Consider the following 18,436-nt stretch of genomic DNA (forward strand, 5'->3'; position numbering starts at 1 on the left):
TTTAGACTTTGCAGATGGCACTAACTTGGTTTCCTTATTTATAAAAAAGAATTCTAGCTACAAAACTTTTGAATGGTAGCTTGTCTTGTATTAAACTGTGTGCAGTGGTCTTGAAATCGTACATATGCCAATTGTCAAGAACCCTACAGATAAAATGGGTGCTCAGAACCTCATAATAGTGTGATGATAAGGTTATGGTTTCAAGTTTTCTCAGTTTGATTTTAATGATATGAAATACCCTATCATGGGACATGAAACTGTGACCTCTGCTTGGTAAGCACAGTAGTGAGCTACTTTGTTGAAAACGAGCTGTAGATGTTCATATTTGGCACAACTCTTTTTTTGTTGATGTTAAGTTTAGAAAAATTTCACAGTTTCATGTGCAAGATTAAAGAGGTAAATAGTAAGTTTTCATAAAATCCATGTACTGCAATGGATTCCTCTCATTTAGAAGTACATGTTGTTTCCTCAAATGATCCATGAATTGGAGAAGATTAGTTTGGAATATGAAGAAAATTTAGCTAGACTGGAAGGAGAGAAAAATAGTTTATGAACTACACATATATTAGAGCTTAATAATAATAATAATAATAATGGCATGTGATGAGGGCCTCCCGTCGGGTAGACCGCTCGCCTGGTGCGATTTGACGCCACTTCGGCGACTTGCGCGTCAATGGGGATGAAATGATGATTAGGACAACACAACACCCAGTCCCTGATCGGAGAAAATCTCCGACCCAGCCAGGAATCGAACCCGGGCCCTTAGGATTGACAGTCTGTCGCGCTGACCACTCAGCTACCAGGGGCTCACATATTAGAGCATGAAAATTAATATAAAAGGATGCTGAAATCAGAAAAGGATTGAGGCAGGGCTGTTCTGTGTCTCCATACCTGCTGAATATATAAAATGAAGAAGGAATGCAAAATGTGAAAGAGAAAACAAAGGAAATTAATTGATAGTGAAAAGACATACTGCATCAGATTTGCTGATGACATAGTAGTAGCTGCAAGTTCAGAGAGTGATCATGATAGAAAAGAACTTTGCCATTTTGGATCTAGGTCCATGAAGGTGTTAGGTAAGTATGTCCTAGCAAGCTGAGTGCCAGTGCAAGTGAACAGTAGCAGTTACGCCTGATGTCGTGGCAAGCTTTCAGCATATGATTTTCAGCAGGCAATTCCTTCCCCGTATTCATTCTTGGCTGTACATACCAAGTGCATACAGGTCAGTTTGTCAGCAATACAAGTTTCTAGGCAACAAACAACCTCCACACATAGGCCACACTGAATTATAACTGAACATCACATGTAAATAATTTAAGAATAAATTCTAGACTGTAGGAGCAACCTGTACACTTCATTTCATATTTTCAGCTCCGTTAATTTGCATCTGACATTAACATGTGTACGTGAATATATAGTTAAAGACATGTATAAATGTGAGCTTTCATTATGAATGCTAATGGACATTTTAAGTAAGGCCCACAAAGAAAAGATAAGAGAAATTTGGGCTCATACGGAGCCATATGTACAATCTATTTATGAGAGTGAAAGAAAAGAGAATGGCTAATAGTGGTACTGGCACCTCTTCCATGCACCATGTGGTGGCTTGCAGAGTATGTATGTAAATGTAGAATAATAGCCCCATAATGATAAACTGTTGCATCGATTGTGCAGAAGTGTTTGATTGATGAACAATTTTCTGATATTTTCTTTTAACATACGTAACTTTTTTTTTCTTCCAGATAAGTTCTACACATGACAGAAAAAATTTATCTCAAGAAAACCATTCAGAACGAAATGAAGTTTATGTTAATATAACAGTTAGCTCTTCAGCTTTTGCTGATGTACTAACACAGAAGAAGAACGTGAATTTACGAGAAAGTTCCAAGGCAAACCATGTACATTTGGCATCAAGGGTGCAGTCATCTGAAGCTAAGGTTACACCTCAACCAAATGGAGTCAGTGATGTCGGGAAACACATTAAAAAAGTGCAATGTGATTACAATGGCAAGAATAAGATAGAAAATTTTTTACATTTTGTTGTACGTGAAAAAACTCATACAGCAGCTTCAGCTGTAAAATTAGAAACAGATGTTCCATCAGCAGAAGGTAATGCTTTTGTATGTGATCATAGTTCTCCAGACACAGATCATTCCACCTCCAAAACTAATCATAAAAATGACCTTGCTTATGAGAACACTGTTCAGTCCCAACATTCTGAGAATACTTCAGATACAGAAAAAACTGCTGAGGAACGCCGTTGCATGGTGCCTAATGATTTTAAAGTACAAAATAAAAGACAAACTTCTCACTCTCAAACCACTAAGAAAATTCCTAAAAATTCTTCTCCGTCACAAGCTCCAGTCAGTATTTCTGCTGAGAATGAAAGAAATGCACAATTCAGCATGCCCCAGAAGGGAAGTGTAGCAGATGCTGTAGTTTGCTTCCCTGTAGAAATTAAAGGTTCTAATGTGGATACTTTCCAAGGAGATAAAAATGCCACAGAAATATCACAAGGAAAGGAAGCTTCAAAAGATACAAACAAGAAAGTGAGAAGAAAAAATTATGAAGAACTGGCACCATTTAAATTCTTCTGTTCCCAGTGTTCATTCAAATCAAAGCGTGAAAGTCATTATCAACGCCATAAGCAGCTGCATGAGCAGGTAATTACATAAATGGTTTTTGTGTATCTACTACTTGGTTCCCAATGGTTTACTTCATCGATATGTAATGTGCAGTTTATTAAAATTCAGTGTGAATTTCTGTTTATATGATACTGAAATATGTATTTCAGGTTTCAAACATTTATCAGTGTGAAAAATGCAGCTTCAAAACCATTCGTTTAGGAAACTTACGCCGTCATGAACTTACTCACAGTGAGTCAGAACTGTCGTGTGATTTGTGCACTTATCGAACACTCCATCATAAACTTCTGATAAGACATCAAAGGAACAAACATATCAATAAGGTAAGAATAAGATGGTAGTTTTGCTTAGTGTGTGCTTCCTGTCATTGTATACAGTGAAAACGCGCTTGTACTATTTTTGAGGGTCTTCAAAACAATGGTGTAAAATGCAAGAAAATGTAAAATGTGTCAGAAATAACTTTTTAGGAGGTAAAAATTATTTATAGGATCCCCCTTTCATTTTCATAGTTTATTTATGATATACGTACATAACAGGCATCAGAATACTTGCTAGCGGCTTGTTTATTATCCAATAAAGTTTATCAGAATTTTCCACTCTTTACCTACTAACATAACTGGAACTGGTTAACTATCTGGAAAGTGGAAATGTTTGACTTAATTTTGTTCATCATAATTGTTTTTTTGAGAAGCCAGCAGTTGTGTCTTCATTATTTAAATAAAAAAACACCGCATCAGTTGTAACTACAGTTTCTGATACTGTATTCCCACTGCCAGGCACTGTCGTAGTGCAACGATGTGTCGTGTGGTGGAGTTGAAGGAACATTGAAGATGAAGTTGGTGCCATTACACTTTCCAATAGACAGGTCGTCAATGGTAAGACTGTAGATATTGACATGGAACAGTGATCTACGTAAAAGAACAGAATCACATGCAGAGGAAGAGAGACTGCACTTGGGGGAGTGCAGGATCCCTAAAGGAATCACTTGGAAGAGAAATGGTAATTTCCCCTGTGGACCAACAACTGTAGAATCGGAACAACCATCCATACTGTTGGGGGGTGTCAGCTAAACAACAGGCTGGCTTGAGCCGATTAACAGACACTGTTTCCTTCTTCCCATTAAATAGAATGTTGAAAGTGTTCTGTCCTCTTCTGAGCACTCTGTGCAGGCCAGAGTAGGGGGGCTGGAGTATGGCTCTGACTGAGTCGTCATGAAGCATAACATAGTTACAGTATGCATGAGGAATGGTATGAGCCTTTGGAAGGGGGAGGGGCAGGGTGGGTATGTATTTTAATGTATTTTAGAAATGCATTTGAGCATTCATTTAACCAATTCTGGCTCATCTGTGGTTAGAATGGTCACTGGCTCAACAAACTGAGCAGGTAGGACAAGGGCTTCGCCATATAAGACCTCTGCTAATAAGGCTTGCAGTTTGTCTTCATGCACTGTGTGCACCCAGAGTAGAACCTATTGGAGTGTGGAAGACCAAGAGCCGCCGTGGTAATGCCGCCTTCAGAGTACAATGCCATCTCCCAACTAAACAATTACGCTGAGGGTTGTGTGCTGTTATGTGGAATTTTTCCGACCCACAGAGCTCGCACCAGTGGGAGAACAATACTGACTCAAAGTGGTGGCCTGGTCTCTGATGACTGTGGACGGGCAACCAAATTGAGCAATACAGGGACTGACAAAGGGAAGAGCTATAGTCTCAGCCATGATATCGGAGAGTGGGATGGCTTCAACCCACCATGTCGTATGATCAGTATTAGACAGGATGAAGTGGAAGCAATCGGACGAGTGTAGAGGACCAATGATATCAATGTGTACATGTTGTAATTTGCCCTTTGGTATTCTAAATGTTCCAATGGGTGGTTGGACATGTCTTCTGACTTTGCTCCTTTGGCGTGGTATATATGCATGTATCCACTCCCTATAGTCCTTTTTAATCCCCCGGCCAGTTGAAGTGTTCTGTTATGATTGTAGTTGTAGCTTAAATACCTGGATGGGTAAGGCCTTGAAGGGAGTCAAAAACTGTAAAACTGTACAGTGGAGGGAGGTGGGGACAACCGAGCAGATTCTACCTGTCGAAGTGTCCCAGAAGATAGGCATTGTGGAGCCCAAGACTGCTCGAGCGTTAGAACACAGTTCGAATCCTGAAGCATTTTTGACTACTCTGGGTCGTTTACTTGAAGGTTGGCAAGCTCGTCCATAGTGATGGGGAAGGTTATAGAGTCCACACGGGGGGAGGGGGGTTACCGCATCTTTTAAGGTTTGGTGATCTCTGTAGATGGTGAACTCACGGCCCTCAGTCATCATGAAAGTATCGTACCGCTTTGCAGACTGCCTGTAATTTGCAGTCAAATGTGGACCGTTTGCACCGAGAGGCTGTCAGTTTCTCGGAAAAAAATGTCGAAGGTTTTGTTGTATCGCCCATGTGTTGCTGTAACACTGTGTGTATTGACAAATCATTTGCGTTGGTTATAATGGAAATACGAGGATCTGGAATAGGATGGGAAAGAGCTGACTTTAGTGGATCAAAAGCCTGATGCATATCTTCCTGGTGCCAAAAATGTTTATACCTTTAAGGGCATCAATGATGGAGGCCTGAAGGGATGCAACTTGAGGAATGTGTTGTCTGTAAAATTTGATAATGCCGAGAAACAAGCACAACTCATGTTAGTCACTGGGAAGAGCAAGGTGTTTAGTGAAATCAGCCTGGTCAGAGGTGGGACAGATGATATCTGCTGAAACTGCATGGCCGAGGAAGGTGACGTCTCATTCGCGCAGTTGAAATTTCTCATAGTTTGTTTCGACTCTATTCCTATGTAGTATGCTCACAACAAGAGCAAGGTCTTTGGAATGTCCTCTGGGCCATCGGAATCTGATGAAAGGCTTCGCAGCAGTCCAAAACACTAATACACCTGTGCACCATTAAGCAACTGTGCAAAGTCTTGTATGTGCTAGATTGGATAGTTGTCTATAATGGTGCGAGCATTAAGAGTCCTATAATCTCCCCAGAGCCTGGCCAAACCGTCTTTTTTTTGCACAAGGTTTAGGGGAGAAGACCAGTTGCTAGCTGATTGATGCACAAGCCTGAACTAAGGAGCTCACTTACAATGGGTTTGGCTTGGTGGAGTTCTTTTTTTGGATTGAGCTAAAGGGCTCTGTGACGAACAGGAGGCTCCCAGTGGTATTGATTTTAAATACTATTAGTAATGCCTGGTAGGTAAGAGTCATCTGGCACTATGAGGAAAATTTTATGGTCGACATGCGCAAGGGGGAAGTGCTGTAAGTTGGTACTGGAAGATGTAGTGTTTCTTACCTAAGCAGTTAAGACAGCTGTTGTGAGTCCACTCTCAGTCAGGGTGTATACGACCCGGGACAACCGGGAGATCCGGGAAAAACCCGGGAATTTTTTAGAATTCTGGGAATTTTTCATTGTTTTAGTTTTCAGTTAAATTTTTGTAACTTTGACTGTTAAGAACCAATACTGTAACTAAGAATATTACTGTATCTCGCTACTGCAGAATAATACTGCAGCAATAAAAAACTAATGAGAGAAAAAGAAACGAAAATAAAATTTAAGTTGCAAGGGAAATTCACCATATATAACAACAAAACATAGTGCTCTTACAAGCGTCTGCCAACAGTAAAATGTGTCAAAGGCTTTAGGAAGACAATGCAATGTTTCATAACGACAAATTGCCTCTGATGGGCATGACGTCACACCTTTACATTAGATTCGTTTGAGCGCTTGGGAGTGAGCTTATCCGCATGTGCAGTTGAGTCTCATTTTAGTAGTACCTTCTCCTGCTTCTGGCTACAGAAGTGTGGCAGTTAGCTGTATAAGCAATTGCAGCAAGCAGCCAGATGCTGATGCTATCCGGAAAAATTTTACTTGTGCGCCTAAGCTGCCAGATTCATGTATGCGCAACAGGCCGGGAACAAGGGGGCTGGCAAAACGAGGAGGGGGGGGGGGGGGGCAATTCATATTATTGAGGAAAAATACCTTGTTTCACAAAGCACCCAGCGCACATTGGTCTATTGATTTCTCATATGATTTTGAACACATCCATGTTGGTTTTTGAACATTTTTAAACAAATTCTAAGTCGATTTCTGAAAGAATCGTAAGGTGATTTTTGAATGCGTGCATAGTGTACATGATGTCTCTGCCAGGGGAATCCCCGTCGCATCTAGAAATAAACTTTCCTGTAGACAAATGGGGGTGACAAAACACATGTAATCAGATCAAGAAACCACACCAGTCTTGGGTACAATTTGTATTAACAGCTTTTCTAGTATTAGACAACGACATTTCGTTTTTTCATGTAGTAAAACGTTGACGAACTTTGATGAGGTAGTAGATTCTTTTCCAGAAAGGAAAGTACACCATATAAAGCTGTGGCAAGATTAGAGAGAAAAGAAGCTAGGACTTAACGATTGAAGAATCATGTACTGTCTTGCTTGTCCCTTGTCTTTACTCATTTTATGTATCCTATATTTAATTTTGTGTCACACAAATCAGCAAGTTATTAGCTAATAGGCAGTAAAGACTGCAAATTTTCTGAAGAGTTCTTGTTCTGCCGGTTACAAATAATCTCAACCAGTATTAATACCGAGATTTTTTTTTAAAGAGGAGCAGGATGTCAAACCGGCCGACTGGGTGCAGGAGAGGCACCACAGGACATTTTAATTTCCACTGGCGTGAATATGGTTTGGTGGCACCCATTCCATTAAAAAATATTACATGTCTGAATTCCACAAAGTGAAATACAAGAGATGTGCAATGGAAGAATGCTGTATGGAGAGGCGTGGCACTGCACTTTGCCACACTTAATACCAAATAACATGTCTTACGTTCCCTCTTTAGGGACTGATGACTATAGCAGTTAAGTCCCATAAGATTTAAGACACATTTGAACATTTAAAAATAAAAGAAAATTTTATGTTTCCTTGAATATATATGTTTTATGTATCAGACTCTTCAGAAAGATGTGCGCTACAAAATGAAGATTTTTTGAAAAGTCGATTTTTAAATTTTTGGCATCCTACCTCAAATGCTCATGGGAGGGGGGAGCGCCACTGTCTAATATTTCCCCGGTTTGGTATCCTAGATCCGGAACTGATTTACGGAGCAGTCTGAGTTGTAGTGGGAGGTGGTAGTCTCCATGTGACCTGTGTTTACGTTAAGTGATTCTGCTGTATCCTCTTCATTTATTGCTCTCACTTCAAATGAAAACAAAACGGATTTCTGTGGTCATGAGCTATCAAGTGAATTAAAATACATGCACATCATCGCGGAAGGCTAAAATATGTGATTAGTTTCAGATTTTATTTTGTTTCTGACAGTCAAGCGTTAATCGCCTTGCAGAACAATGAAGTTATTTTTGCCGGTTTGTTAAAGAAATTTGACTTTTACTAATCTTTTCTGCTGAGGCAGTCAATTTATTTGAAACCAAGTGTTTAATTCCACATTATTGGCTAGTTTCAACTGTTCGCTGCATTTCAAGTTCACGTTTTCATCTTCTAGTATGTATGGCATTATGGCTTAATAAAGAACTAAACATGAGGATAATACAGTACAGGTACTCCAAGAAAATTTACATCTGAATCTGGACATACGAATGTGCACTTTAAGCCGAATGATGCATTTTAGTATAGTTGACAAAATTCCCATGCTCTTGGAGTGTCCTCTAATGTCTTGTTTCTTTTATGACGTAATGTAAGATCTTTTAATGTTTTACACGTGCGAACATATGAGCTTCCTACATCATCGTAGCTGCGCAAGTGCTGCGACACCTGTTATTTGGCGCGCTCTGGCAACTGCTGAAACGATTCTGTTTCTAACAGGTCGTGGGAAAATATTGCGAATGGTTGTTTGGAAAGCATTACTTTCAAAGTAAATTTCCTTTTACGCAAGATGAACTCTGTGCGCACAAATGTCTGATGAATTTCTTAAGTCACAGAGCATTTGACTCTCATTCAAAAATAAAATCTTTGAGGGCAACCATTTAGAATATTTTCGAGCCCAGAAGATCAGACATTTATGTTGTCGTTAAAAAAATTTACTGGCACATTTTTGTGCTGTATCTTTAAAGTGTAACACGCACAAAAATGATCATTATGTGTTAAAGCTTAGCTTCTCTTGCATTCTATTAATCTTAGTGACCAATATTAAGTGTGAAAGCTTTTCTTTTCTTGTAGCAACGCTGTGTACGTATGTATATTAATTTAAACCATTACCTTTACCTACTTGTGTGTTTGCGCTACTTTACAGTGATGTTGCTATTGGCTGACTTCATCACGTGTCCTATGATCTGAATATCCGCTGTCATCGGCTGATGATATCGCTTGACATGAGCTACAACTGGCTTACAAAAGCACATCGCAATCTCAATTTCAATCCTTCAGAAAGTAACATGCGATGTTTGGTGGAATTTCATTTTATACTTTTGTAATACAAAAATATGCAGTGTACACGTTGCTGCACATCAGACATATTTCTAAAACTTGTCTTTCCCCTGAGTTTCGTTTTCTAAAGTGCCGGGAAATTCTACACCGATGTATAAAACCACAACCATTTAAAGGATTGGTAAGTTTTACAGTTTTGAGAAAAAGTATACTGTTACTTAAAACGGAAAAAATGTATTTTCATCCAGGAGAAAGTGTATTTTCAACCGGGAAATCCGGGAATTTTTTTCGTCGTTCACGTATACACCCTGTCAGTACTGGCGTAATGGAATCATGACATTGTTGTGCAGATGACAGTTGTTGTAGCAGCTGATACGCCTGTGCTAATTCCACAGATGCCACATCGACCCACTGCTGGAGAACATTGATGTAATTGTGGAGAGTGTTGGTTGCAGCACACTCAGAAGTGAAGTGAGCAAGCGGTATCGTAAGGCGAGCCATTGCAGATGAGCACTCAACCAAAGATGCGTGAGTTGCTCCTCAACAGAGGGAAGGTTGGAGGGAGGGCCAAATGAACCTTGAACCAGAAGTTCCTGCATCATGATAGCTTCATGAATATTTGCCAAAAAGCCAAAATTTGTTGGAAGTCCTGACAATCTTTCTTTCCATGAACAGTACGAGACTGGAATAGAAGGGAGAATCGATAGACGTACTCAAAGTACCTCCGCCAGATTTAGATAGGTGTAGAATGTGTAAGCTCGGTCAGCGAGGCACAATATGGAGTCTACAGGTTCCAATGAATGTGACAGCAGATGAAGCTGAAATTCAGACAGTAGTTTTCATGAGGCAGATGGTTCAGAGAGCCAGATCAGGCATGAAGGCGGCATCAACAAGGGTGCAAAGACTGCGCCACAGCTGGGAAGGAGTCCTAACACCCAGAGACACTTCATGTATCATTTGATGAAGCACTTCTGATGGGAGCATGGGAAAGACATTTCATAATTGTGTTCTTTGTGACAGAGTATTTATGACGAGACTGGGGACAAAGCACCAAGTCACTAATTACATCCATATGCTCATGGAGATGGGGTATTAGGTAAACAAAGTGAGAACCATTGTCCAATATATCATGCAAGTTCTCGACAGAAGCAAACCAAATGCGTGGGTTGTCCATTGAGAGCAAAGGCAACTTTGGCAGTTGTGAGTGTGTGGTGTGAGTAAGCATGTGAACATGGGAGGTAGCTGGGCTGGTGTTGAGAGATGAAGTCTTGCTTGAGTATAGCAGGTTGTCCAGCGGAATCGTCGCCCTGCCCCGTTGAAGTGTAATTCTCATCAAGGGGAGTAGCGGGCACGGAAACAAGTTTGACTTGCTTAGTAGAAGGTGGCACCATTGTCAAATGCGGCAACGGGGAGCATGCGAACACATTGCAGGGTGCATTGCCAGAGGTCTCGGTTTGGTGGCAACAACATGAAGGACACACTACAGACATGGAACTGGCACAGTCGACTGGCATGGTTGAGGTGATCAGTATCACTTGATGTGAGTGGGGTGAAAGCATGGGAGCAGTGAATGCAGTATGTGGTGCAAGGTCCAAGATCCCAGTGCAGGGGGGGGGGGGGGGGGGAGGGGGGGGCAGGTGGTATACGGAAATGTAGTCACCTGGTGTGACAGGCATAGTTACAGCTGCAGATGACAAAAACAGGACAGTAACAGAAGGTGTGTGCAGTGTATAAGTTGCCCTGCCCACAGAGTGTGGTGCTTGACTGTTTTTGGCATCCCAACCACAAAATGTCTGTTCCAGGAAGATACACACACTGTGTGGTGAGGTCAGGTCTAAAATGCACACAAGGCGGAGATTGAAGCATCTGAGCAGGTACCCATAAATCCAGTCCAGGCAGAGCTGTAGCATATGAGATGCCAGAACCATGCTTTTGTGAAGGCTTATAGGTTAGGCCATGTGGATATGGCAGAGTGACAGGCGGACATTCATGTTCCATTTTAACGGTGGTTTCCACTGTGTACTGAAATGGGTTCTTACATACGTGATGTGAACAGAAGGTCCATTGTGCGTAGTAAGCAACACTGCCGATTGAAAAATTAACATGCAGACGAAACGAATGTAGATAGTGATTTAAACTTCACTAGTAATAGTCAACCACGTAATGAATGCAATACATTGTGAAACTCTGCAAAGCATGGTGCGAAGAAATGTCTGAGAATATAGATAAGTGAAAGAAGTTAGCCTAGAGGAGAATACAAAACCAGCGATTATGATTTTCCGTGGTCGACACTTGCCATAAACGTAAAAGCTTGGTTATACTGCACTTATTATTTGTGTACTTTCTCTGTGATGAAACGTGGAGGAGAACAATATTCTCTTTATTAACTTTCTACATCGTTTAGTGCATAACACACATATAGGTAAAACTACAAAAGGCAAAAAATAAGTTTTACAGTGTAAGATACCTGATATGCAACTGCTATTTTAGAATTGTACATATTTGCTCTGTAGCCAACATATTGGGTTGTTCTTATTACTTTTGAAATTATGGCTATTGGTCATTTATACTCTGTTCATATAAACCTGATGCAAACATTATCCCATCTGTATTTGCTTGAATCTCATTGGATTTCATTTCATGTGGAACGGAAACCAAGCTGTGACCAGTACAGGCAAGTACAATCATAAGGATACATTTTATGCTGCGTTACATGCACATAGACTGAGTGATATTGCGGGACAACAGCTTTGTTGGCACATTAAACTTTGACAGCACTGGCCAGCCAGCAATCCAACTAACCAGCAACGGTGTGAGCAGTTGCAGTTCAGACGTAAAAAGAGATGAGCAAAGTAACAATATAGCTTTGAATGTTATTTAATTTTTTAATAAGAATGAAATAATAATCAGCTAAACTCCAGTACTGCTGCATGCTTCTTAGGTGACGAGATGGAAAACATAAAATGCTCTCGTTCTTACCTTGCATAGTATTCTAATTATAAACAAGGGTGATGAAAATCCTAACTTAAACATGGGGTAATTTTTCTGAGTGAGCCATGTGTGATGCAAAAGCATATTGCTTGGCTTTTTCTATACTGTAGAATACTGAAGCTAATGAAGGTATTAATTGCAGTCAGTCGTCAGGTAATCTCTTAGCTCCTTCCTTATCCGAATCCGAGAAATACATGGAACTGTCATCTGCTCCATTGATAATGAGTCGATCAACAACAGAATCCACAAAGCCAATCAGGCTCTGCATTTTCTCCTCTTCTTTTACAACGTGCTGTTCTTTATCCCTCCAGCATTCAGCAGTGACGTGCTTATCCGAATCCAAGAAATACATTTCAGTTCTGGAATTGTCATCTGCTACGTTGATAATAAGTCGATCAACAACAGAATCCATGAAGCCAACCAGGCGCCGCATTTTCTCCTCTTCTTTTACAACATGCTGTTCTGTATCCCCCCCCCAGCATTCGGCAGTGACATGTGAAAAAGCTGTGTGCATTAGTTCCATTGTGTCTGGCAGCTTAACAGTCTTGTTATTTCTCAGGACAAATCCCTTAACTTGGCTCCATTGGCTTCTATTGGGTTCATATTGTAATGGTACAATGGCAAATGTAAAAATGCAGCATTTGTAAGGTGTGCTCGATGCTGTGAAAATGATTGTTTTCTGTGTTTCCACAACACTTATCTACTTCTGTTGTATAAAACAATGGATATAGTCCAAAAAAAGATTATTTGGTTTTTCATTTTTGCCTTAAAAATTAATTTGTTATGTTTTCTTATTTTAAGCAGCCTTTCTTAACAGTTTTTCATAAAATGTTGATAATTAAAAATTTATATTTGATATGAAAACAGAAATTTCGCATACAATATTTAACTAGAAAGAAGAAGACATGCATTATTCATAAAAAATGATGATGAATTTTACAATTAAAAGATGTAAGTATTTCAAACTGAACAATGAAGAAAATGACTTTGACGAGACTTGAAACTATTAAACATGGCTTGCAGTGAGTAATCAGTCTGCTACGCTACACGTGGTATGTGAATTTGAATCTCAACTGTATGTAATATAGTCCCTTGGAAAACTTGAAAGATGATTATCTCTGTAAATTTATGAAAAACATTAAGAACGGCCTATTTCTCGGCACTTTTTAACTATGTTCTACACGTGTATTTCACTAAGGAACAGTTAGAAGCCTCAGCCATTTTCATACTGCGTATTAACAGCACGTCAATCGTAGCACAACAGTCAGGGCTGTGACTGTACATGATTTTTGAAATAAAAATACATAGCTGAAGCGTGATTAAGAAATACTTTGATGCCTGTTAATACATTTAAATATCTTAAAGTTTCATTTAATGGAACTTAGTAATTATACATAACATACATAAGTAGGACCTACTTCCAAGAGCATAGCAACACCAGTGTGTGTGTGTGCTACAGCTTCTGACCAATCATCACTTTTGTGTTTGTTTACTTCAGGTTTATTCTTATGATGAATGGAGGATAGTACCAAGACATATTTCAGTGGACAAAAAGAATGGTGGACAACAGTACAGTTAACATTACCACAGTGGTACATTGTTCATCAGAATACCCCTCCAGTAAGCACACACTGTTGCCCACTAAAATTACAAGACTGAGAAAGATAGCAAGTGAGAAAAATTTACTTCTTTTGCCTATACATTGTAGTACAAAGAATATGTGATTAATTTTTAGATAATTTAGGAATGTACGGGGTGCTAAACTTAGTACACAAAGCTGTTGCCTCTCGCAGCAACAATGGCGCTACCCAGCAGAGCTACTCAGTTGGATGAGAGAGTTCATCAGTCACAGTAGCTGCTGAGTGATGGTATGCCAGTCTTTCAGTAACCAATGACAAGGTATTTTGGGTGGTTGAGAAATCTGGAGAATGTGCTGGCTACGGCAACAGTTGAACACCCTCTACGTTAAGGAAGGTAAACATAGCATCGGCAACGCACAGTCTTGTTTTATTTTGTTGAAAGGTGATGTCATGGAGACACTGAAGATAGGGCAGAACTGTCAGTCCTAACACATCAGACATGTATCGGCTGCTGTCCAAATTACCAACAGTGCAAACCAGAAGTGATAGTGTTGTCAGCCCAATAGCCCTCAGTTTTCCTCATAACCTCCACACATCAATACATCCATTGTGATGATACGTGTAGTACTGCAACTAGCCAGAAAAGATGACATAATGCCACTCTTGTGTAATGAGTTGTTTTCACGTGTAAAGGGGGCCAATGAGTGATGCTATCTGTATTAATCAATGCACAGTGGCGTTAGCACATCGACTCACATACAGGAGGATGACGGTTCAAATCGCTCATGTGGTCATCCAGATTTAGGTTTTCCATGATTTCCTTAAATCGTTTCAGGCAAATGCTAGAGTGGTTCCACTGAAAAGGGCACAGCCGATTTCCTTCCCCATCCATTCATAATCAGAGTATGTGCTCTGTCTCTAATGATTGGGCTGTCGACTGGACATTAAACTCCAAATCTTCCTTCCTTCCTTCTCAACGATCTAATGATCTTTTGCTGATAACGCTTAGGAAGCAGGCAGTGAAAAGCATGACTGATAACAGTTCATGTTGGGCCACACACTGCACAATTTATTATTATCAGAGTTATGACTCATTTGAAAAACAATTTAACTATAGTCAATTTTATCTACATCCTGTATGCTGCCATTTGACATTTGTTACTTCACACTGAAACTTTGAGCCCACCCGAAGGCAGTATGGGTAATTAGCCTGAATTATCAGCCATCCAACAACAAAAACAACAACGAACTCTAACTATCTCCCTGTTACCTAAGCATTATTCCAGAAAGCATTTCAGTGGGCAAAGATTGCTCTTAAACTGCTGGACATGGTGAAACCAGCAGTAGCTGCAGTAATATAACACATACTCTGCAGTTTTGCTAAGCAATAATGTACAAAAAAAGTCACAAAATTTAATGAATATTCTGATGTGGGAGGATATAGGGTCCTCACAGGTGCACCATTGTTGGCACACCTCTCTCTGCTGCCACAAGGGTCACCATGGTGCTCGAGACATCATCGCAAAGTATGTGTGCATTCTTGTCTGATTGTAAACAAACCCACTTCCTGACTCAAGATGTATGATGTGGCTGGCAATCTTGCGTGGCCAAACTAAACAGTATGTCTGTCCCCTTGGGTGCTAGTGCAGCAGAGTTAGCAGGGTTCCTGCATGCCATTGAGTATGGTGTTCCTGAACTCTTCAGTTCCATATACCCGTAACGGCATCCTGATCAAAACAAGCAGTTATTTTACAGAATGATTAACTGCAGTTCTCAATGGGTCAGTATCCTGCCGCTCGCGAATTCTGATGTGCTGATAGAAGTTTCTTCTTCTTACATGTGGCATAAAGTGATATTCTTACAAACAAACAACATTCATATCTGATTTCTGAATGAGAAACTTGTTGTGTAATCTTTCTTTATGTTACAAAAATTCAAATGGCTCTGAGCACTATGGGACTTAACTTCTAAGGTCATCAGTCCCCTAGAACTTAGAACTACTTAAACCTAACTAACCTAAGGACATCACACACATCCATGCCCGAGGCAGGATTCGAACCTGCAACCGTAGCGGCCGCGCGGTTCCAGACTGTAGCGCCTTTAACCGTTTGGCCACCACGGCCGGCCCTTATGTTACAGATCATAGATGGAGTTACTCCTATTTAACTTCCTGGCAGATTAAAACTGTGTGCCCGACCACTCGAGTTCGAGTCTCGGTCGGGCACACAGTTTTAATCTGCCAGGAAGTTTCATATCAGCGCACACTCCGCTGCAGAGTGAAAATCTCATTCTGGTTACTCCTATTTACTTTGTTAGGTGGGGTTTAAATGCATATCCAAGTGTGTAGTATATACTTTGAGCTAATTTTACATTTGTTGCACGTTAGCTTCATGGTGTTGTAATTTTAATGGTCAGCAGTGTAGTTCATACACAACACAATATGAGTTTTAATTTTATAAGTAATACTACCAAGAAACATTACTTTTATTTAACACTGCCAGATAAGTTCTCAGGATGTGAAGTTCATTGTGATACATAGTAAGAGTCATTTGGATCCAACATAATAATGAAAATACAATGGGGCCCACTACAGTTATAATTCTTGCAGGTGGGGAAAGGTTATTTTGTGTGTGTTCAAAGTGACCTCCATTAGCAGCCAAACAAAGTCATGAGTCATGCTGCTGAACTGTTGACCGAACTGCAGCTGTCATTGTTGCCAGTGTATATGTGCACAGGATGCTTTGATGATTTCTTGTAGTTCATTCAGTGTAGCTTGTTTCTGTTGATAAACTTCATTTTTCAAGGTCCCTGTAGGTAGAAGTCATGATGTGTGAGGTCTGGAGACCATGGTGGGTACTCATCAGCTCCTCTTCGACTTATCTATCGTTCATGTAGATCTTTATCTAAGAAAGGTTTGACATCTCTGTGGTAGTGAGGCAGAGTGCCATCGTATTGCAGGTAAAATCTTTAATTTCCAAACACCTCGTGGATGGCAGGTAAAATTGATGTTTGCAGCATATGAAGATACACCTCACCAGTTACGGTACCTTCAAAGAAAAATGTGCCTATCAAACTGTACAATGACAGACCACGTCACACATTAACACCCAGTAATTAAGATGTTTGTCCGCTTGAATGTGAGGATTTTCAGAAGCCCAGTACACACAGATGTCGTGGTTTACATTATTGTTCAAAATTGGGCCTCGTCAGACCATATAACCATCCCTGCAAACTGTTCATCCTCGCGAAGCATGCTTTAAACAATTTGTTGTACTCCACACTCCAATCCGGGTCATCCTCATTCATAGTAGGCAGCAATCTAGGAGTATACACTTTCCACTTTGCAGCCTTCAGAATTTGTCGTATGCTTGAGTGGCTAAACCCATTTTCATGTGCAGCCTGCTACACAGAATTTTGAGGTGGCCGAGTAAAATGTTGCAACAAAGCCAGTGCTATAAGCTGGACTTGCTGATGTTTTTGCTCAGCCAGTCCTTTCCTCATGCCCATCCTGAACAGTACCTTCGGCTTCAAGTTTATTCTGAATACAATAAATTGTGGTATGTGTCAGTGACTGAGTTCTGTACGCATTACATCATTGCCATTATACCTCTGTCATGTTTTCGTACTAGCGGTAACACTTCCGTATGGCCTTGCATTTTTCAGATGACAATCTTACTTCATTTATTGTTGCACTGTCATCTGCTGAAAAACGCGCACTAAGATCTATTGAGAAAACAATGGACTACGCTACCATGCAAAATTGCAATGGAACATCATTTTCTTCCAAAAATCTTAACTACCAAAGAGTGTCTATATTTTTCTGCACCCATCTGCATATTGTCCAGGCCTCTCTTGTAAGAAGCTTCCAAAACCATTGCTTATGTGCTTGGTTAGCAAATGACTTAGATTGGATCGAGTGCACATTTTAGGTCGAGGAAATTACTGTGCTCTGACCACTTGTAAAAAGCTGTCACTTTGCCCTTAACCACCTTAAAATTACTGCCCTCAAGCAGCTTTTAGAAAATTTTCAGGAGGCATTTTACAGCAGTCCATTGCCTTGAGGAAATATGTGCAGAACAATGTACAAATCACACGACGGTATTCATATGGTTCATAGTGATTCAGAGAGGTGACTGAGTCCTGAGAATGCTCACAACTCAAAGCAGCCTCCTGCTCTGGTCACTGAAAAAAATGTTGTCATATTGTGAAAATAGGTGAAGGAAGGTGAGTGTTTATCAAATCACAGGATAGAGGAATCATTGGGTATGTCTGTATGTGCAGTCTACATTGTTCTATAACCCCCTCCCCCAATGAACCATGGACCTTGCTGTTGGTGGAGAGGCTTTGGTGCCTCAGCGATACAGATAGCCATACTGTAGGTGCAACCCCAATGGAGGGGTATCTGTTGAGAGGCCAGACCAACATGTGGTTCCTGAAGATGAGCAGCAGCCTTTGCAGTAGTTACAGAGGCAACGGTCTTGATGATGACTGGTCTGGCCTTGTAACAACAACCAAACCGGCCTTGCTGTACTGATACTGTGAATGGTGAAAGCAAGGGTAAACTACAGCCGTAATTTTTCCCAAGGGCATGCAGCTCTACTGTATGGTTAAATGATGATGGGATCCTCTTGGGTAAAATATTCCGGATGTAAAATAGTCCCCCATTCGGATCTCTGGGCGGGGACTATTCAGGAGGACGTCATCATCAGGAGAAACAAACTGGCATTCTACAGATCGGAGCGTGGACTGTCATATCCCTTAATTGGGCAGGTAGGTTAGAAAATTTAAAAAGAGAAATAGATAGTTT

The 18,436-nt window shown here is 40.4% G+C and overlaps 1 protein-coding gene across 1 annotated transcript in view; it reads left to right on the forward strand.

Moving 5' to 3' along the window:
• The window catches only part of LOC124796788 (zinc finger protein 12-like), a 112,743-nt gene that overhangs the window by 33,676 nt on the left and 60,631 nt on the right, over positions 1-18,436 (forward strand). The window contains exons 5-6 of the mRNA XM_047260727.1: positions 1,743-2,663; positions 2,795-2,968. Coding sequence (XP_047116683.1) covers positions 1,743-2,663; positions 2,795-2,968 — 1,095 coding nt within the window. The remainder of the gene's footprint in view (positions 1-1,742; positions 2,664-2,794; positions 2,969-18,436) is intronic.

Source organism: Schistocerca piceifrons, chromosome 1, assembly GCF_021461385.2.
Source record: "Schistocerca piceifrons isolate TAMUIC-IGC-003096 chromosome 1, iqSchPice1.1, whole genome shotgun sequence".
NCBI classification, from domain to species: Eukaryota; Metazoa; Arthropoda; class Insecta; order Orthoptera; family Acrididae; genus Schistocerca; species Schistocerca piceifrons.